The sequence below is a fragment of the Neolamprologus brichardi genome, chromosome 10 (assembly GCF_056152115.1).
Source record: "Neolamprologus brichardi isolate AB-2024 chromosome 10, ASM5615211v1, whole genome shotgun sequence".
Lineage (NCBI taxonomy): Eukaryota > Metazoa > Chordata > Actinopteri > Cichliformes > Cichlidae > Neolamprologus > Neolamprologus brichardi.
This window is the reverse complement of record NC_142113.1, coordinates 18458942-18476165: the sequence shown is the minus strand read 5'-3', so window position 1 is coordinate 18476165 and position 17224 is coordinate 18458942. Positions and strand designations below refer to the sequence as shown.

At 39.6% G+C, this 17224-nt stretch overlaps 2 protein-coding genes across 5 annotated transcripts; both read left to right on the top strand.

Moving 5' to 3' along the window:
* The first annotated feature begins 8 nt into the window (after nucleotides 1-8).
* Nucleotides 9-7494, top strand: sparta (spartin a). 2 transcript variants are annotated; one of them, XM_035911725.2, is made up of 7 exons: nucleotides 9-1256; nucleotides 2882-3076; nucleotides 3759-3915; nucleotides 4181-4375; nucleotides 4478-4639; nucleotides 5400-5490; nucleotides 6836-7494. In XM_035911725.2, the coding sequence occupies exons 1-7, from the start codon at nucleotides 456-458 to the stop codon at nucleotides 7077-7079; spliced, it is 1845 nt and encodes a 614-aa protein (XP_035767618.2). In that variant the 5' UTR covers nucleotides 9-455; the 3' UTR covers nucleotides 7080-7494. The 2 variants fall into 2 exon arrangements, with proteins under 2 accessions (XP_035767618.2, XP_035767619.2); XM_035911726.2 differs by lacking the exon at nucleotides 6836-7494 and adding an exon at nucleotides 5701-6682.
* A 446-nt stretch (nucleotides 7495-7940) lies between these two features.
* Nucleotides 7941-14328, top strand: ccdc169 (coiled-coil domain containing 169). 3 transcript variants are annotated; one of them, XM_087847338.1, is made up of 8 exons: nucleotides 7943-8137; nucleotides 8236-8318; nucleotides 8595-8705; nucleotides 9120-9160; nucleotides 10200-10298; nucleotides 10723-10776; nucleotides 11494-11570; nucleotides 11948-14328. In XM_087847338.1, exons 1-8 carry the CDS (start codon nucleotides 8061-8063, stop codon nucleotides 12144-12146), a joined length of 741 nt encoding a protein of 246 aa, XP_087703464.1. In that variant the 5' UTR covers nucleotides 7943-8060; the 3' UTR covers nucleotides 12147-14328. The 3 variants fall into 3 exon arrangements, with proteins under 3 accessions (XP_087703466.1, XP_087703464.1, XP_087703465.1); XM_087847339.1 differs by having other exon boundaries at nucleotides 8075-8137; nucleotides 8223-8318; XM_087847340.1 differs by lacking the exon at nucleotides 10200-10298 and having other exon boundaries at nucleotides 7941-8137.
* Nucleotides 14329-17224: the final 2896 nt, after the last annotated feature.

Sequence of the window (17224 nt, the reverse complement as noted above, 5' to 3'; positions counted from 1 at the left end):
GAGGCTGGTGGAGCGCGAGAAGACGCTGCAGAGTTAAGAGAAAACTGATATGAGGAGGGGGGTTTCAAACCTGAATGTCAGTAGAACACTCGAGGATTCAAATAACGACTCTTTGAAGCATTTTCTTTTTTTGGCAGTAATTGAAGTTCAGTTTCCTAGTAGTCTCCCAGCGATGTGTGGGAAAGCTTTAGAAAGCTCGCACGCAGGTCTTGTTGTTCAGGTAAAACCTGCCGTTTAACCTCTCTGCTGGCAACAGCTGCCAATAGCAGTTACATTGCTGAGATTTTTCTCACGTAACTCATAAACGCTGCTGTCAGAGTACGTAAGCTCTGAATTAGTGCCTCTGACTACATTTTCTTTCTAGAACAGGTACTATACACACACACAGAAGAGAGCTAACAAGCTTTCATTATCTCCTCTCTAGTTTTCTTGCGCCCTTTCCTCAGTGGTAGGCGATGGGTGAACCTGCTGAATTACTGCTCATCAGGGACCAGTATGAGCTGGCGTTTCATTCTTTGAGTCGTGGACTGGCTGCAGAAGAGGCAGAAAAAAGAGCCGAGGCCCTCGAGTGTTACAGGAAGGGTCGGCTACACCTCACTCAGGGACTGGAGGTTCCCACTGGAGGGCAGCGGCAGCAGGGAGCGAACTGGGACACAGCCCGGCAGCTTCAACAGAAGATGAGGGATACTTTAAAAACAATTGAGAACCACCTTTCTGACCTGGAAACATCTCAGCTTACTAGAACAGCAAACCAGAGAGACCAGCTGTTGAAGGATCTTTCTGCTCCCCAACTTTATCCAGACCTGGCACCAAACGGCCAGCCTCCCCAAAGCTCTGTCCACCATCTCTACCCCACCATACCTGCTACTACCCACAACATTGTCCCAACCCCCAACACAGTCCCTGTCAGTCCTGCGTCCCCTCCTGCTCCAGACACACTCCCTGCAGTGGTTTCAAAAACTATAGCCATGGCCAGTCCAGCAGAGCAGCCTCCAGCATACACACCACAGCCCACAGATGGGCACCGTATTCTGGCTTATGCTCCTGTTGAAGGTGGCTTTTGTCCAGGAAGACAGACTGGAGCAGTAGCAGGAGAAAATGGAACTGAACTGCTGTGCATCCCTTCCGGGGTGCAGCTGTTTTTTGTGGCACCAAACGGGCAAGTCAGCTCACTCTCCTCTCCAGGCTACCTTCGCATCATTGTGGTGGACAGTCAGCAGGATTCCCCTGCTGAAAAACCTGCAGTGTTTTTACATGTAAGTATATTTGTTGTTAAGTGTATGTTAACCTGTGAGAGTGTGTATTTTAGAATTTTAGAAGCATTTTTATTTTGGGCGTGTGTCCTGAAGAGCAAGCAGCTGTGACGCCAGGGGAATTGTTTCTTCTCTTTGAGAAGCCTTTCATAACTCTGAGTCAAAGAAATGTTCCTCTTACAAACGATGACGTGTTTTTGACACATTCCTTAACCACTTAAAACAAAAGAGAAGTTCCCTACAATAATAAATACACCTTTTAAATGTATTTTTTTTATGTACAAGTCGAACAAGACAGTGTGGGACTCGTGTTTCATATTATAATTTATGCTATATGCAAGGTTTACGTAATTTATACTTACTTTTTATAGTAATGTAGTGTGAGAAAATTAAAAGGTGCCACTTTTATTAGTAAATTATGGTATTATGGTACAGTTTATGGATATGTTTAGTTCAACAATAAGTATGTGTTTCTACAAAATGTTGGAACTGAGTGCTAAAAAGGCAGTGTTGTTAACTGATTTCTTACACCTTTTTTTTTTTTTTTAGCAACAAATGGTGGATTAGATGTATTTATTTTCTGAAAAAAGGCCTTTAACATTTTTTTAAAATATTAAAATAGTTACATATAAATTTTTAATCATGCCACCAATTGATAGATTGCCCAAATGCTTCACCCTCAGCTTCCAATCCCATCATTGTTGTTACACTAAAACAGCAATGTTGCAGATGAAATTGGTTGCTGAAGTACAAATGCTTATTATTTATTAGACTGTTAAATGAATAGCATGTTACTGTTGCTAGTTTGTAACAGTTTCATTTGAGACTTATTATAGCTTGTTCATCTATAGAACAGATATTAGTTGCTTAATCTTTCCTGTGCAACAGTGTGACTTTATCTACTTTATATCCATTCATATCCTTTTTACTTTGTGCTTTCTGGCAACCTTCTGTGTGATGGCTTTTGTATTGAGTTTATATAAAATACCAATCTATTCTGGCACCTTTACAAAGCCTGTATTATGCTGTGCTGTAAACTGCACTGCAACCCATGACTGTTGTTTCCCACCCAACCAGGCTGGTAGGCTGCTCCTGTATTCTGTCCTTGCTTTGTTTTGGGCCAAGACAATGGTCCCATTAACAGATGACTCTGCGCTTCTGTTGTATTGCTGTTCAGTGTCCTGTGCCCTCACAGGGGTCATGTTATCAGCCGGCATACCAGTGGTACGATGCAGCAAGTGTCTGTATTTTGCCTCAGTTGAGAAGTGACATTAATCCTGAATCCTTAAATCCTACAATGTGTCTATAAACAGGCGAGAGGACATTGTAAATACTTGGAAATGAGAGTACAGTTTTATACTCAAAAGAGAAAAAGAAAGCAAGAACCCTCGGGAAACCCTTCAAACCAAATCTTATAATATCTTCCAGTGAAGTTATTTGATGAAATAAATTGCATATGGGACATATTCCCCCTCATGGAAACAAACACTCAGCAGATGTTGTCATTTCTCACTCTCTGTGTCATATTAAAGATTTCAGGTTTCTGTTATAAACAGCAGATGTGGATCTAATTCCAAGGACTCTTAACATTCATCACCTACATATTTTAATGTCATTGTGTTTTCCAGGTATGCGATTGGATGTACCCACTGACAAAAGACACCCCAGTGCTGCTGGCTAACTCCGGGATCTTTATGTTCCCTGACTCCTTGGCAGAGATGCCAGGGTGCTATGCGGGTATAGTGTTGTCTTCTGAACTGCCTCCTGCAGACCTGCAGACTTTTCAGGACCTCCTGTCGCAGCTTGCTGAATTCAGGATCCAGGTCAGCTTTTACTTCCTTTTGGAAACAAATGCAAGGGTGTGTATGTTTTGGAGCAGAGCTTTGGTGCAATTTTTATAGGATGTTTCTCCTGGTTTGGAAACAGAAACACCTTGTAGGTAGTAGCTCCTGATGGCGCCTTGGAAATTTTATACATACATATACTGTCAATTTGCTAACTAGTACAGGGAAGTTGAAGCTTTTTGAGGCCTGCTATTTATTTGTGCCCAAAAATGATCATTGGGTATGTGAGGGTGTAATGATTTGATCTCTCCATTTTTACGTCTTATTGTCTCTATCACAAAGGTTAGCTGTAAAACTACCCAAAACTGTCAAACTGAATTAAAAGCCTTGTGAAACTCTACATTCAAAGCAGTTTGTTATATTGTGTCCATGCATTTAAACAAGCCCTGATTTAATACCTGGAAACGATGCAAAACAAACTCACTGTTATAGTGAGTTGTCTTAGTAAAAGCATTAATTGAACCTTTTCGTGGAAACTGAAAACTCATGTTGTGGCTGGTTTAAGTTGTTACACTAGATATACTTCTTTGACACAGGAGGAATGAAGTGGTTATGTCATGTTGTAGGTAAAAAAATAGTCCATGCCAACTCTGTTTGGGCGTACCTTTTTTTTTTTTTTTTAAAGCAACCCACCCACCGTTTTTGTCCTTTAACTTAACAGGGTCCAGAGGGCACAGAGTCAGAGGTAATCAACTTGAGTACGAAAGTCCCCCTTAATCCCACAAAAGAGCAAGTAGAACCGACTACATCAGCAGGAGAGCAAGAAAAACTACCACTTCCTGGATGGAGTGAGAAGATGGGTCAAGGAATCTTGACAGGTGAGTTTATAAGCAAGGGTCCTAATGAAGGGGGAAAAATAACTTGTATATATCCCTTCAAAGTGTTGTATTGAATGCTTATACATTAGACATCCCTCTGTATTAAAAAAATGCCCACTAGTGGGTGTTGTTTATCTTTGTAATGCCCTTCAGTGCTTCAAAGAAAAATGTTGTTGAAATAGCTTTCATATAGTTGTATTAGAAATGTTTTAAATGACAGTTTCTTTGCTGTTGTACATTCACCATCTCAAATATATCTCCATAGGAGCGCTTCGGTTGAGTGATTCACTGATAAAAGGAGCAGAAGCTACTGGTAGGGCCATTCACAAAGGAGCAGCCAAGATTCGAGACCAACTCACACCTGAAGAGACTCCTTCAGAGGTCAGCCCCAGTACCACCAAACGGCTGGAGATGGCTAGAAAGGCCACTGGGGGTGCTGTTCGAGTCAGCCAGTTCTTGGGTGAGCACTGCTTTGAAATAATCCAAGACATCATGTTTTTAAGTCATGGAATCTCTGAACTCTACTTCCAAAATAATAATGATCACCTTTCTGTATCTTTAGTGAATGGTGTAGGCACAGTGGCAGAAAAACTGGCAGAAAAGATGGCACCTCATGTGAAGAAACATGGTGCAAAACTGGTTCCAGAAGCTTTGAAGAAGAAAGAAGACGGCCAAGCTTCCAAAATGGATGGAGCCAAGTTTGTAGCGGTCAGCACTGTGCATGGTATGTACACAACTTCAGGATGTTCACAACAAGGTTACAGTGCAGTAAAAAAAAGTACTGAAATTAGTAGACTTGTTTCACATTTACAAAAAAACTCCATCCTGATGATTCTCAAGACTTTTGGAAAAATATTCTGTGAATTGATGAGACAATTTTTTGGAAGGTTTGAATCCCCTTGTCTGCCATAAAGCTAACATAGCATTAGTAAAAAGAAGATCATACTATTAGTCAAACATGGTGGTGGTAGTGTGATGGTCTGGAGGCTGGTATGATGCTTCAGGACCTGGAGAACTTGATGGAAATCAATTATGCTCTGTATTAGAAAATCTTGAAGGAGAATATCAGGCCATCAGTTCACATCCTGAAGCAGAACCGTGTTTGAGTTATGCAGCAGGACAGTGACCTGAAACTCACCAGCAAATCCACGTCTGAATGATTAAAAAAAAAACCCAAATAAATGTCTTGAAGTGCCATAGTGAAAGTCTGAACTTAAAGCTAACACAACCAGTTATTAGGTTTAGAGGGCATTTACTTATCTTTTTCCAATATTAAAATTTGATTGATGATCTGAAACAACACCTGTGTGACAAATATGCAAAAACTCAAGGAGAGGGCAGATGTTTTTTCAAGACACTAAATGTTAATCAGTTAAAAAATTGTGCATAAACTGATACAATTCTCATATCATCACTAGCACTAACTCTATCACATTAAAGTTCTAAAGTATAAGGTTTCTAAAATCAGTGATATTTTGAACTAGGTTTGGCTACCATTTGGTCCAGTCTGGAGACTGGAGCAAAACTTGTTGGGAAAAGTGTGGCAGCAGAGACGGTCTCAACTGTCACTTACAAGTAAGTTCATATATTTTTATTAATTCATGCTTTAGTATCATGAGTGGATTAATGTTATCTTTTGTTTCCATCTTGTTTCTGAACCTGTTTGGTCATTTTAAACATCAGTACCAAGCTGGATCAGAAACCAGTCTGATTCTTACCTACTTTGCCTCTTTCTTCTTGGTATGGTGGTGCTCTGACCTGCTTTTCACACCTATTTCTTTTCAGATTTAGGGGCTTAGAGAATCTTTTAAACTTGTCCAGAAACATATGACTGCACAGCGGACTAAAGGAAAAGGCTTGTAAACTAACAGGTGTACCTGCTCAACCCTTTAATGCACACAGCAGTAAACTGTCAACAAGATAAATACAACACAACATAATGCGGAACTAACTTAATCAAAATGGCATTTCTTTCTAATGTCATACATGTCAGACACAGAAAGTATGTGTTTTGGTTTCTGTTTTGACTCTTTGTAATTTAAAACCTTGCCTAAACAGGATACGTAACAGATTGGGTTTTTCCTTTGCTCTAGCCCCATAAATGCAACACTGCTTTTATGCTTCATGTCTAATTCCCCCTGTGTGTTATGCAAAGAACAGTAATGGCTTTGAAAACATAGGTGACCTACACTCAGTGATATGCCTGAACACCTCCTGTGTAGACAAATACATCCCTGGAGTTGGTGCTACTGGGCTAATGTTCTGTTTGAGCTGTGGCTTCTGTGTAAATGGTAAATGGCCTGTATTTGTATAGCGCTTTTACTAGTCCCCCCTAGGGACCCCAAAGCGCTTTACACACCCAGTCATCCACCCATTGACACACACAGTGGAGGCAAGCTACAGTTGTAGCTACAGCTGCCCTGGGGCAGACTGACAGAAGCGAGGCTGCCATACCGCGCCATCGGTAGGCGGTAGGTGAAGTGTCTTGCCCAAGGACACAACGACCGAGACTGTCCGAGCTGGGGCTCGAACCGGCAACCTTCCGATTACAAGGCGAACTCCCAACTCTTGAGCCACGATCGCCCCAATATTTATATTGTATCTATTGTGCATAGACACAATATAAATATCAGGTGTCTTTCTGGGTCTGTCCATGTTACTGTTACATGTCAGCTTGTGCTGGGTGGTGATGCTTATGCTCTTCATACTATTTATCTGTAGATATTTTCCATAGTTTGTTGTTAATAAACAGCTATAAATAATGATATGACTGTGTTTTCCTAATTCTTTTGTCTTTTTATGTGAATGACTGTAGTAAACAAACTTGCCCCAGATTTCAATTCACATGCTCATTAAATTTTCTTCCATCACACAACTCTACCACCATTTCTGTAACCTCACCTCATTAATTGTGGTGAAGGTACGGCAACAATGCAGGCGAAGCCACAAACACTGGTCTCCAGTCGGTGATCAACATTGGCGTGACTGCAAACAACATCGATAATGTAGGCATCAAAGCCTTTTTCAAGAAGGCCGGCAAGTGCACAGCCAAGGAATTGGCCGGAAAATCAAATGAAGAGAAAAAGTTGCAGAAGGAAGTACAAGAGGATGAGGCTGAGGCAAAAAATGTACAGAAGAACAAGGAAGAAGAGAAGGAAAAATAGATTTCCAGTGCGTCTTAATGCCTTCCTGCATGTTTTATCTTTGATAGGGATCTTATGAAAAATAGACCTTTCAGTTCTTTGCCATATTTTGTCATGCCCATGTGAACATACTAGAATTAATTTAACACTGAATGAAGTTTTGCTTCTAATTTTAACTTATTTAAGTCTATGTTTCATTTGTATACAGATATTAAGATATTCATGTTATATGTACAGATAGTCTTCAGCCTTGTAATGTATGTATTCTTTTACTAATGTGATTAAAGGTTTTTATGATTTTTAGGCGCATTTAAGCATGAGATGAATTTATAAAATGTCTGTCAGGAAAACAGAAAAGCAACAAACCAAAAACTCCTGCGTCCTTATCGACGTTTCCTGATAAGCTGGTGCTGTGCCAAAAAAAAAAAAAAAAAAAAGGTCGTCTGCCAAAAACTGCTCGTATTTAAACTATGAATAACTTGTTGGTCTATAATATGTGAAACATATGTCACATGTATCCCTGGTGGAGGATATCAAGTCATCTTGAGCCACAAACAACATTCGTGTAACAAGGTAGAAGCCGCGGTCAGTTTTTGGCAGTGACTTCTATATATCCTTTATTTTTACAGTTATAAAAATCTGGTTGATATTAAAAATGTGTTTTTAAGAGTAATCTGGCCAAGAGGATAGCAGATATTGCAACAATAGTTCTGTAAACATACTTAAAGTGGACAAAAAGGACCGGATTGGTTATAATGTAAGTGCAATAGAGGGAGTTATAAAGATACTTAAAAAACATCTAATTTTAAAATTTGATATATAACCCCTTTGTAAACCCTGTTCACGGAAGTCCCTCTACCAAGATAAGTAAAGATATTCCACATAAAAAACACACGGAAACACTGGAAATCAGTTTTTTGGCACGCGATCACTTTTTGGCACAACACCGGAAACGGCGGTTTCCGTAGAAACCCAAACAAAGCTTAGATTTTTTTCAGAAACATGGCTAAAGCTAGCGAGGACTGTAAATACGGTTTGGCACGGCTGCAGGTAGAACTGGAAAAGGAGAGGGGGATGAAGTAAGTCTGAAATAACAACAGAAAGACCTTTTTTGTTTGTTTAAATAAATGTTAACTTACACACTGCAAGAATAGTATAATTTAGTTCTTGGTCGTAGAGAAATGCTTGAAGAGTCAGTGTCTGATCTGCGGAGTACCATGAGTGAACTACAAGAAAGACTGCACAGTGTTGATGGGGAAGGTAAGCAAAATTAAAGTGACTGGTAGAATTGGTTGGTCAATTGGTTGACTAAATATCCGTGCTAAACAGCGCTTGAACAGGTGTAATAAACTGTCTAGTGAGTGTATGTGTTTAAATGTATGTTAGCTTGAGTACTGTTTACCACATGACATTACATTAGGACCTCCAGAAAATAAAAAAAGGTCAGACATGGTTCTCTTTTTGTTGTCGGTAATATTTTCAGTCCTCAAAAGGACTATATTATGATGGTTTTCTATGTTTCTGCTGATGTATCAGGAAATGAGTGGAGGACAAGGTATGAGACACAGGTAGAGCTAAATGGGCAGTTGGAGCGGCAGATCTCACTCATCCGTGAGAGACTGGAAGACATAAGAGGAAACCCTGTGGGTAAGTTCTCAGGCTTTCAAAAAACTTGACAGTGAAAGCACGTTCATTATGTTGCAGTTTTTTCACAAGTGTTTGTAAGCAACCATACTATACCTCTGTGTATAGTGTGGTTATCTTTCTCCAGATCAAGAGTAGTGTCATCTGCAAAAACTCTTTTAAATACATGAGCTCAACATTTCCAATACATGAAGCATTTGTAATGATGATGCTCGTGTAAAATAGGCAACTTGGAAGGAAAATATTTTTTTGCATCTTTTAAATGATTAAAATGCATAATTTTTCAAATAAACTCTCTTTTTCCATTTAGTGCAATAAATAAGACAAGATGGAATACTTCCACCCATCTCGAGAAGTTTCTTTTTTCAGTATTATGCATGCACACATAATACTCAAATGCTCTTGTCTTTTTTGCAGACCGACTGGCTTCTATTCGGTCGTATGAGGACATGCCAGTGGTGAGCGCAAATGTTCATTTTCCACTGAGGGTTTGTCTTTATCTGTTTTGTTAAATTTGATATTTTCTTCCAAGGACAGTTTGACAAAGCGAGAGGGAGCTGCAAGTGTAAGACAGAAGCACGCGCCACAAGATAGAGCCAGAGATACAGAATCGGTTAAAGAGAGTGGACAGCACAGGCAGGACTGTTTGGCCAGCTGCTCTCTATTCTCCCGCTGATGCAGGATGAATAAGCCAGAGTTTAATCACAGCGCTGTAATCACAGGATTACAAACCATGGGAGAGTAATACACACTAATTACAATACTTTAAGGCACACCAAAGGTTGCACAATACAGTCTAAATATGTGTGTATTTCTTAGAGCAGTGCTAACAGATGCTTATTAGTGTAACCAAGGAAACAATATTGCATACTGGAAGTCTTTAGACAAACTGAGCATGACAGTATGAGAGAGTGAGCATGTGAGAGGAATGTTATCACGACACTGTTAATATGAAGGTAAATGAAAGTGTTCTGGTAAAGTAAGCAATACAAGAGCATGCTACCATGTCTAAAGCTCTAAAGAATGAGGCTAAGAATATTTCTGATTACTGATCTCAGTGCCTCAAATGCATCCTCTTAGTGCCATACAACTCCAGGAAGAACACTTGGCTGATCCAAAGACATCAAACTCATATTCAGAGAGTGGTACTCATAGATTTCAAGTATTGCAACCTAAAACACTCTGCTCTCAGGTGCACAATGAAAAGACTGTTCCAAACCTAGAAAATTGCAAAGGTCTTACAGGTCTTTTCTGGGCTATAAATCTTACCATTTCAGAGGGCTAATGTGTTTATATGGTTATTAAAATATGTATGAGCTCAGTCCATTTTTGTACTCATGTTTTCTGCATTAACGATGCTGTTATTGTTTGATCCTGCGAGGCAGCATAGTGCAATTCAAGAACAAATTGATTGGTAATTCAGCAGCGTGACACCCTCGTCCTCTGTGGCCTCTTTGTTGTGATTTGTTTCTAATTAACGGGAACACTTTGGCACAGGAAACACTGAGACAACGTCTGAAGCTCCTGACCGGGGAGAAATCTGACCTCCAGAGTCAGCTAATGGATTGTCATCTTCAAATTGAACAAGAAGGAAAGGTGTGACTCCTAGCTGTCCCTTTTGACATAGAACAGTGAGAGGGATTGTTTGAGGCCACAACGTCTGCTGTTCTACTTTTGTTTTTTTGTTTTTTTTAATTTCTTAGCCAAGCAGCTTTAGTTTTTTCCAGGTAATAAATAGTTTACTTGTGAGTTGCCACCATTAGCAGTGGATTGAGAAAGATTTGGTTTTGTTTATTGTTCTGCTCAACAAAGAGAGAGATATTCGCTGAATGCTGGTTTAGCAAACGGCACGTGCAGTCAGTAATCCCTGTTGCTAATTAACATTGAAGACTTGAGAAGTGCACACACAAACATACACACATTTTACCCACAAGCAGATAGATTATTGCCTGATAGAACAAGCGTGGCTCATGAATACAAATTTGTGACTGTATATCTCGCTGTTTTTTCCAAATTTCAGGCTTTTCATAAAACCAATGATGAGAGGCGGGCATACCTGTCAGAAATTGCTAAGGTAAGCAGTCACAATCTTAAGCAAATACCCGTTAACGACTAATCCTTGACTGCTAAACACATGCTCTGGTAAGTGTTATACTTCTAATGGCATACTCTGCATGCTGTGTTTCTGCTTTTTTCATGCAGCTCTCATTTATTCTCCTGTTATATAACAGGTCAGTCTGCTCAGGCAAAAAAGGGAGTCAAGGACTTTCCTCTGTATGTTGCAACAAAACAGGTTTCTGCAGAGCGCAAGCTGAAGTGAAACTGAGTTCACTGTGTTTTAGAGACTGTGTCTCTAAAACACAGATGTAAAACTGCAGTTACTGCAGCTTTACATCATGTGTCTACAGCAGGGATGTCAAACTCTTTTACATCATGGGCCACATATAGCACACTCTGATCTTAAGTGGGCCAGACCAGAAAAGTACATTTAACTGAAGATTTAATCACTGAGATGTCTTTAATGTACAAAAATGTCAGTTTAATGGTGCATTTACGTTTTTCTTCATAATAATGTGTAACATTACAGAAAAAGGTTCTGGTAGCTCATTGACTGCCCACCTGTAAAACTGATGAAAATAAAGTTAAAAGTTCAAAATCTATGCACTTCTTCACATTTTTCCAGTGAGCCAGATTTGAGTCTTTACTGGGCCAATTCCTGCCCACGGACCTTTTGTTTGACACTCCTGGTCTAGAGTGGACTTGAATTACTAATCGGTATCTTCTCCTACAGCTGTCATCTACCCATGAAGCTCAAAGAAGACAGTACTTTGCACAGCCACAGAGGGCACCAGAGAGCAAACAAATGAGGTCTGTGAAGCACAAGGCCCACAAATTATGGACAAAATAACATAAACTGCAGCGCAATAACATGTTTTATAGAATGAATACAGAATGAGCTTCAATTTTTTATTTTTATGGTGTTTGGCTTAATTCGGATTTCACTTATTAATTTGGGAGGAAGCAATACATGTGTCACTGAAATCAGTTTTCCCTCGACTCCTTAACTGTGTATTCATGCTTGACAAACAATTCATGCTGTAAATAAATAAATAAATTCTGACATTTTCTAAGGCTGTTATTGACATAATGACTGTTATATAAAGCCACTGACATTGTTGTTTTAATCAAAGCAATTTTGGTAGATATAAATTGTACTTTTCTCCCTTTCATCTCCTGTTGCTTAGAGGGAAGCAGACTGTCAGGAAGGCAGAGGCTGATTCTAAGAAAGGAAAAGAGGGAGGAGAAGAAGATGGTGGCGAGGCCTTTGTGAAAGAAAGAGGAGGAGGTGATGGTGGAAGAATAGCAGAGAGAAAAGAAGAGAAGAAATTACAAAGGAAAAGCAGGTTACCCACGCTTAAGCACAACCCGAAGCACAATCCGTAACCCAAACTTAGTCATGTTGCTTTTGGTTATGCTTTAGTTCACATTGCAACTGATTATGTTGAAATACTGCAGTTTCTACACTAACCAGCCACTTAATTAGGTACACTTTGTACTGTCCAGTACTCAGCTGGACCTCCTTTTTCTTTAAGAGCTGCCATAATTCTTTATGGTATTGATTCAACAACATGCTAGAATAATTCCTCACAGATTTTGGTCCTTTTTGCATCATGCAGAGGCTGTACATTTGTTGGCTGCACATCCATGATCTAAATATCCCATTTCACCACAACTCAAAGTTGCTGTACTGGATTGAGATCTGGTGATTGTTGAAGACATTTGAGTAAAATTTGAGGTGATTTGAGCTTTGTGACATGATGCAGTGTCTTGCTGCAAGCAGCCATCAGAAGATGGGTACACATAGATGGTCATAAACAGATTATTAGCAACAACACTCAGGCAGGCTGTGGTGTTTAAACAATACAGCGCTGATACTAATTGACCCAACATGTGCCAAGAAAATATCTCCCACACCATTACACCTCCTCCAGCAGCCTGAACTGCTGATAAAAGGTATGATGGATCCATGCTTTCAAATTGTTTATACCAAATTCTGATGCTGCCAGCTAAATGTTTCAGTGGCAAGACTCATCTTGCCAGATGACATTTTTCCTATCTTCTGTTGTCCAATTTTTGTGAGCCCTTTTTCAATTCAGTTAAATTTTATTTATATAGTGCTCAGTCATCACAAGGCACTTTATATTGTAAGGTTGAGAGCCCACAGTAATACAGAGAAAACCCAGAGAATCAGAAGGAACCCCCATCAGAACCAATTTTGAGGGAGGGGCAACCACCTGCAGCAGCTGGTTGGGGGTGAGGGGAGGGAGACAGGACAAAAGAGAAGAGCCAGAGATTAATAATGACTAATGATTAAAAGTAAAGTGGTGGATAAACACATAATGAGCAAGAACAGGTGAATGAATGAGAATTGCTCAGTGAATCATGGGAATCCCCCAGCAACCTAAGCCTATTGCAGTGCTGCAGTGGGAGGATTCAGGGTCACCTCAAAAAGTTTAAAGCCTGATCTTAAAAGCAGAGAGGGTGTCTGTCACCAAAACAAAATCAGAACCGCAAGTAAGATAGCAGTCTGAGTGCTCTATATGGTACTATGAGGTCTTTGATATGAGATGGACCTTTAGATTTGATTCGGGATTTAACATGGAGCCAATTAAGAGGACCTAAAATGGGAGAAATACTGTCTTTCTCTTGTCAGGACTCTTGATGCAGCATTTTAGATCAGCCAAAGGCTTTTTAGGGAGTTTTTAGGACATCCTGATAATAATGAATTACAGTAGTCCGGCCTAGAATTAGTTTTTCCAGCATTACTCTGACACAGGATGTTTCTAATTTTAGAGATGTTGTGCAAATGCAAGGAAGCAGTCCTACATATTTGTTTAATATGCGTATTGAAGGACACATCCTGGCCAAAAATAGCAAGTAATGGCATACTGAGGTGCGGTATTCTACTTCAGTAGTAGCTCGTCTACTTCAGTAGCTCGTCTACTTCAGTAGCTCGTCTACTTCAGTAGCTCGTCTACTTCAGTAGCTCGTCTACTTCAGTAGCTCGTCTACTTCAAGGTTCAACGTGTTGCGTGTTCAGAGATGCTCTTCTGGTTATTTGAGTTACTGTTGCCTTCAATTTGAAGAAGTCCATTCTCCTCGGACCTTTGACATCAACAAGACATTTTCAACCTGAGAACTGCTACTCATTGGATATTTTCTCTTTTTCTGACCATTCTCTGTAAACTCTCAAGATGGTTGTGTGGGAAGATCCCAGTAGATCGGCAGTTTCTGAAATACTCTCTGGCACAAACAACCAGGCCACATTCAAAGTCACTGAAACCACCTTTATTCCCCATTCTGATGCTCAATTTGAACTTTGGCAGATCAATTTGATCATGTCCACATGCCTAAATGCTTTGAATTGCTGTTGTGTGATTGGCTGATTGGATATTTGTGTTAACAAGCAGTTCAGCTGGCGTACTTAATAACATGAATGTGAATGTATTTCGTTTTTTCTGTCCATTTGCTGCAGTTGGTATTGTGTTTTTATTTTTGTTTTTGTTTTTTTCATTTGATAAAGTAACCACAGTATTAACCTGATGTCAAGCTATAAAAGGCTACATTCACAACAAAGTCTGCTTAATGTTTTCTTACGTGTTTCTTTGAACAAGGAGATGAATTATTTAAAAAGAGAAATGTTTCAAATATGGGTTTTTAAACTTTTGTGGCTAAGGCCTTTATTTCAGGACAGGAAACAAGCTGAAGGCTTTGAGTCTAGTGTGCTACAAGCCTGCCAAGTTGAACATTTCTTGTGTCACTGCAGTTTTTTTTAACACCTCCTACGATTCACATTACGTATGCAGCACCACATCACCGCTCTCGCTTTTTGTAGTTTCTCCACAGAGCAAACAGTCACCCATGTCCCACCTACTGACCACCTTTTCAAATGTGGGTGTCAGAAAACTATCGATATGAGATGAAGTAGTGAATAGGAAAAAAAAAAACAAAAAACAAACACCTGGAGTACTGCTTCAGTTGTATTTGTGAAACGTGTAGGATGGTTTCAGTTCTTCTCAGCCTTGCTGAATTACACTGAATTAAAACAAAATCACAAAGCGGACAACATGGTGCCACAGGCATAAATTGTATAATTTAATTTTTTTGTCCTGTCCCTGTAAATCCTCTGAAAAGTATCGCCTGATCAGCTCGAGTCCTAATGCTTCAATATCCACGGGAGGAATTTGTTTATTGAGCTGGTATCTACTTTTTGATATGGCTGACTTGGTGTACGCTTCTAAGTGCGATCCACAACAGCTTGTTTATCTTAGATTCATGACTTCTTTTAGACATAGCCAGTTCACATCGCCTCATGAAACACTGAGCACATTTGCAGCGTACCACTCTCTCCTTCTAACTAGTCTTCTGCCATCTCAATTTCACGTATAAGCTTTTTTTAAATTTATTACAACTCAATGCATCTTGCCGATGAATCACACAGCCACAGAGGAACTACCCAAATGTCTTCTCCTGACAGGTGAAAGAGAATGACAAATCACAACAGCGACTCTCAAAACACAATGATTCACAATACGGCTGCATTACTATGCTAATTCATTTGGCTCGCACACTTTTGTGGTAGTACACGTGTTCACACACCCTTCTGTGTAGCGTGAAAGCATTGCATCAAAATACATTAATCACAGGTTGTAAATTGAAAGCAGGTTTTAATTACTCCAGATGAGACTTCAATATCAGTTATCAGTCCATAAATCCATCCAATTGAACACCTCACAGAGGTGTATTTGCAGAAGTGTTCTACATCGTGCCTTTTTGTGTTTTTCTAACATTTGAATGAAAACGTGGCCGTTATGCACATTGCTGAGAAAAGGAGCTTGGCATAAAAATATGTTTTTATGATTGTAAAACTGTCCACTTACATACATAATTTACAAATAAAATCATATATGCCTACATGGAGGCTTAAAAGTCTTAACCACACACGCTTCTCTTTATATCTGCTACGAGTCATGCTGTGCTACGCTTCAAGAGTTGGCCTCTATGAAGAAATGAAGAACTTACCTAATTAGTATGGATGCAGTATTTCCAAGCCTATTTCATTCTGATTTTGTTCCACCCGGTCTGTAATTAGTCAGTGGCACTGGTGACACAAATGTAGATGGAAGCAATATATGTTTGAAATGCTTGATTACTGTGAAATGCTGCTTGCTAACTGCAGGATACTGTATTATCCTAAGACGTACAGAGCTGCTTTCACAGTGTACCTCACATTTTGTCAGTTCTAACATCAGATATGTTTGTTTTAAGTCTGTTATTTGAAAAAAAATGTGGAAATTTATAAATCTGACATGTCTGACTCTCTTTTGAAAATCACATTATGTCTGAGTGTGTCATCTCCTCTCTGTTTGTGACGCACACCAAGTCCCCAAAATAGAAAAAAAAATTGTGGGTGTGTTTTTTTTTATTATTTTATTTTAAAGGTATTTATTTGTCTTTCACTCTCACACAGTAAAGAATTCATGGGCACTCACAGGCCACTTTATCAGGTACAAGTACTTGGTTGGACCCACATTTACACACATTGCTCTCAGCAATGCTTATTTTGTTGTGGCGCAAATTCAGCAAGGTGCTGGACACGTTCCTCTGAGAGTTTGTACCATATTAGTTTGTACCAGGATAGTGTCACACAGTTGCTGCAGATTTATTGGTTGCACATCCATCATAACCTCCTTAAACTACATCCCAAAGGAACTTTAGTGGACTGAAATCTGGTGACTATGGAGGACATTTGAGTGCACTGAACTCATTGTCATGTTCAAGACACCAGTTTGTGTTGATCTGAGCTTTGGGACATGGTATGTTATCCTGCTGGAAGGACCCATCTTCTGATGGAAGCAGCCATGAGAAGATGGGTGCACTGTGGTCATAAAGGGACGGTCATGGCTAGCATGGTAGGCTGTGGTGTTTCAACATTGCTTGTTCTAAGAGACCCAAAGTGTACTGTGGGATTATGATATTATTTTATGCCATGTTAGACCCCTAATTAAAGATTGTGAATTATTATGTAGTTTCAGTTTGCATTATGCTCCTGAACTAGAAGAAGGTGATAATTATTACATTTGGTAAACTGATTTGCATTACATTAGACTGCTGATTTATTGTGAATGAATGATATTGTTTTATGATGCATTATACTGCTGAGTTATAAGAAATACTGTTCACAGAAAGTCATCGTCTCATTTGTCTGATTAGAAGAGAACAGAGCATACTGCCCCATTTCATCAGGAGCAGATAAACAGGGAGCCAAGGTCGTAGCTTAGGCGCTGTGTGAGAAAGAATGTTTAGGCTCTGATGATTAGGTGGGGGCCACTAGAGGCTATAAGAGTTTGATCAATGCTCCACCATTTTGAGATCTGATGCTGTCTGTTGTATGGTGTCCATCTCCCACGCGTGTGTTCATTAAATCATCGTTTGACTTGACCCGGCCGGACCAGTGTTGT

Excerpts from the sequence above, each read along its gene's own strand:
- ccdc169 (XM_087847338.1), top strand. The coding sequence starts at position 8,061 with ATGGCTAAAGCTAGCGAGGACTGTAAATACGGTTTGGCACGGCTGCAG. Across the intron at positions 8,706-9,119 it reads CATAAGAGGAAACCCTGTGG|ACCGACTGGCTTCTATTCGG; the intron begins GTAAGTTCTCAG and ends TCTTTTTTGCAG. Across the intron at positions 10,777-11,493 it reads ACCTGTCAGAAATTGCTAAG|CTGTCATCTACCCATGAAGC; the intron begins GTAAGCAGTCAC and ends CTTCTCCTACAG.
- sparta (XM_035911725.2), top strand. The coding sequence starts at position 456 with ATGGGTGAACCTGCTGAATTACTGCTCATCAGGGACCAGTATGAGCTG. Across the intron at positions 3,077-3,758 it reads TTGCTGAATTCAGGATCCAG|GGTCCAGAGGGCACAGAGTC; the intron begins GTCAGCTTTTAC and ends TTAACTTAACAG. Across the intron at positions 5,491-6,835 it reads GTCTCAACTGTCACTTACAA|GTACGGCAACAATGCAGGCG; the intron begins GTAAGTTCATAT and ends ATTGTGGTGAAG.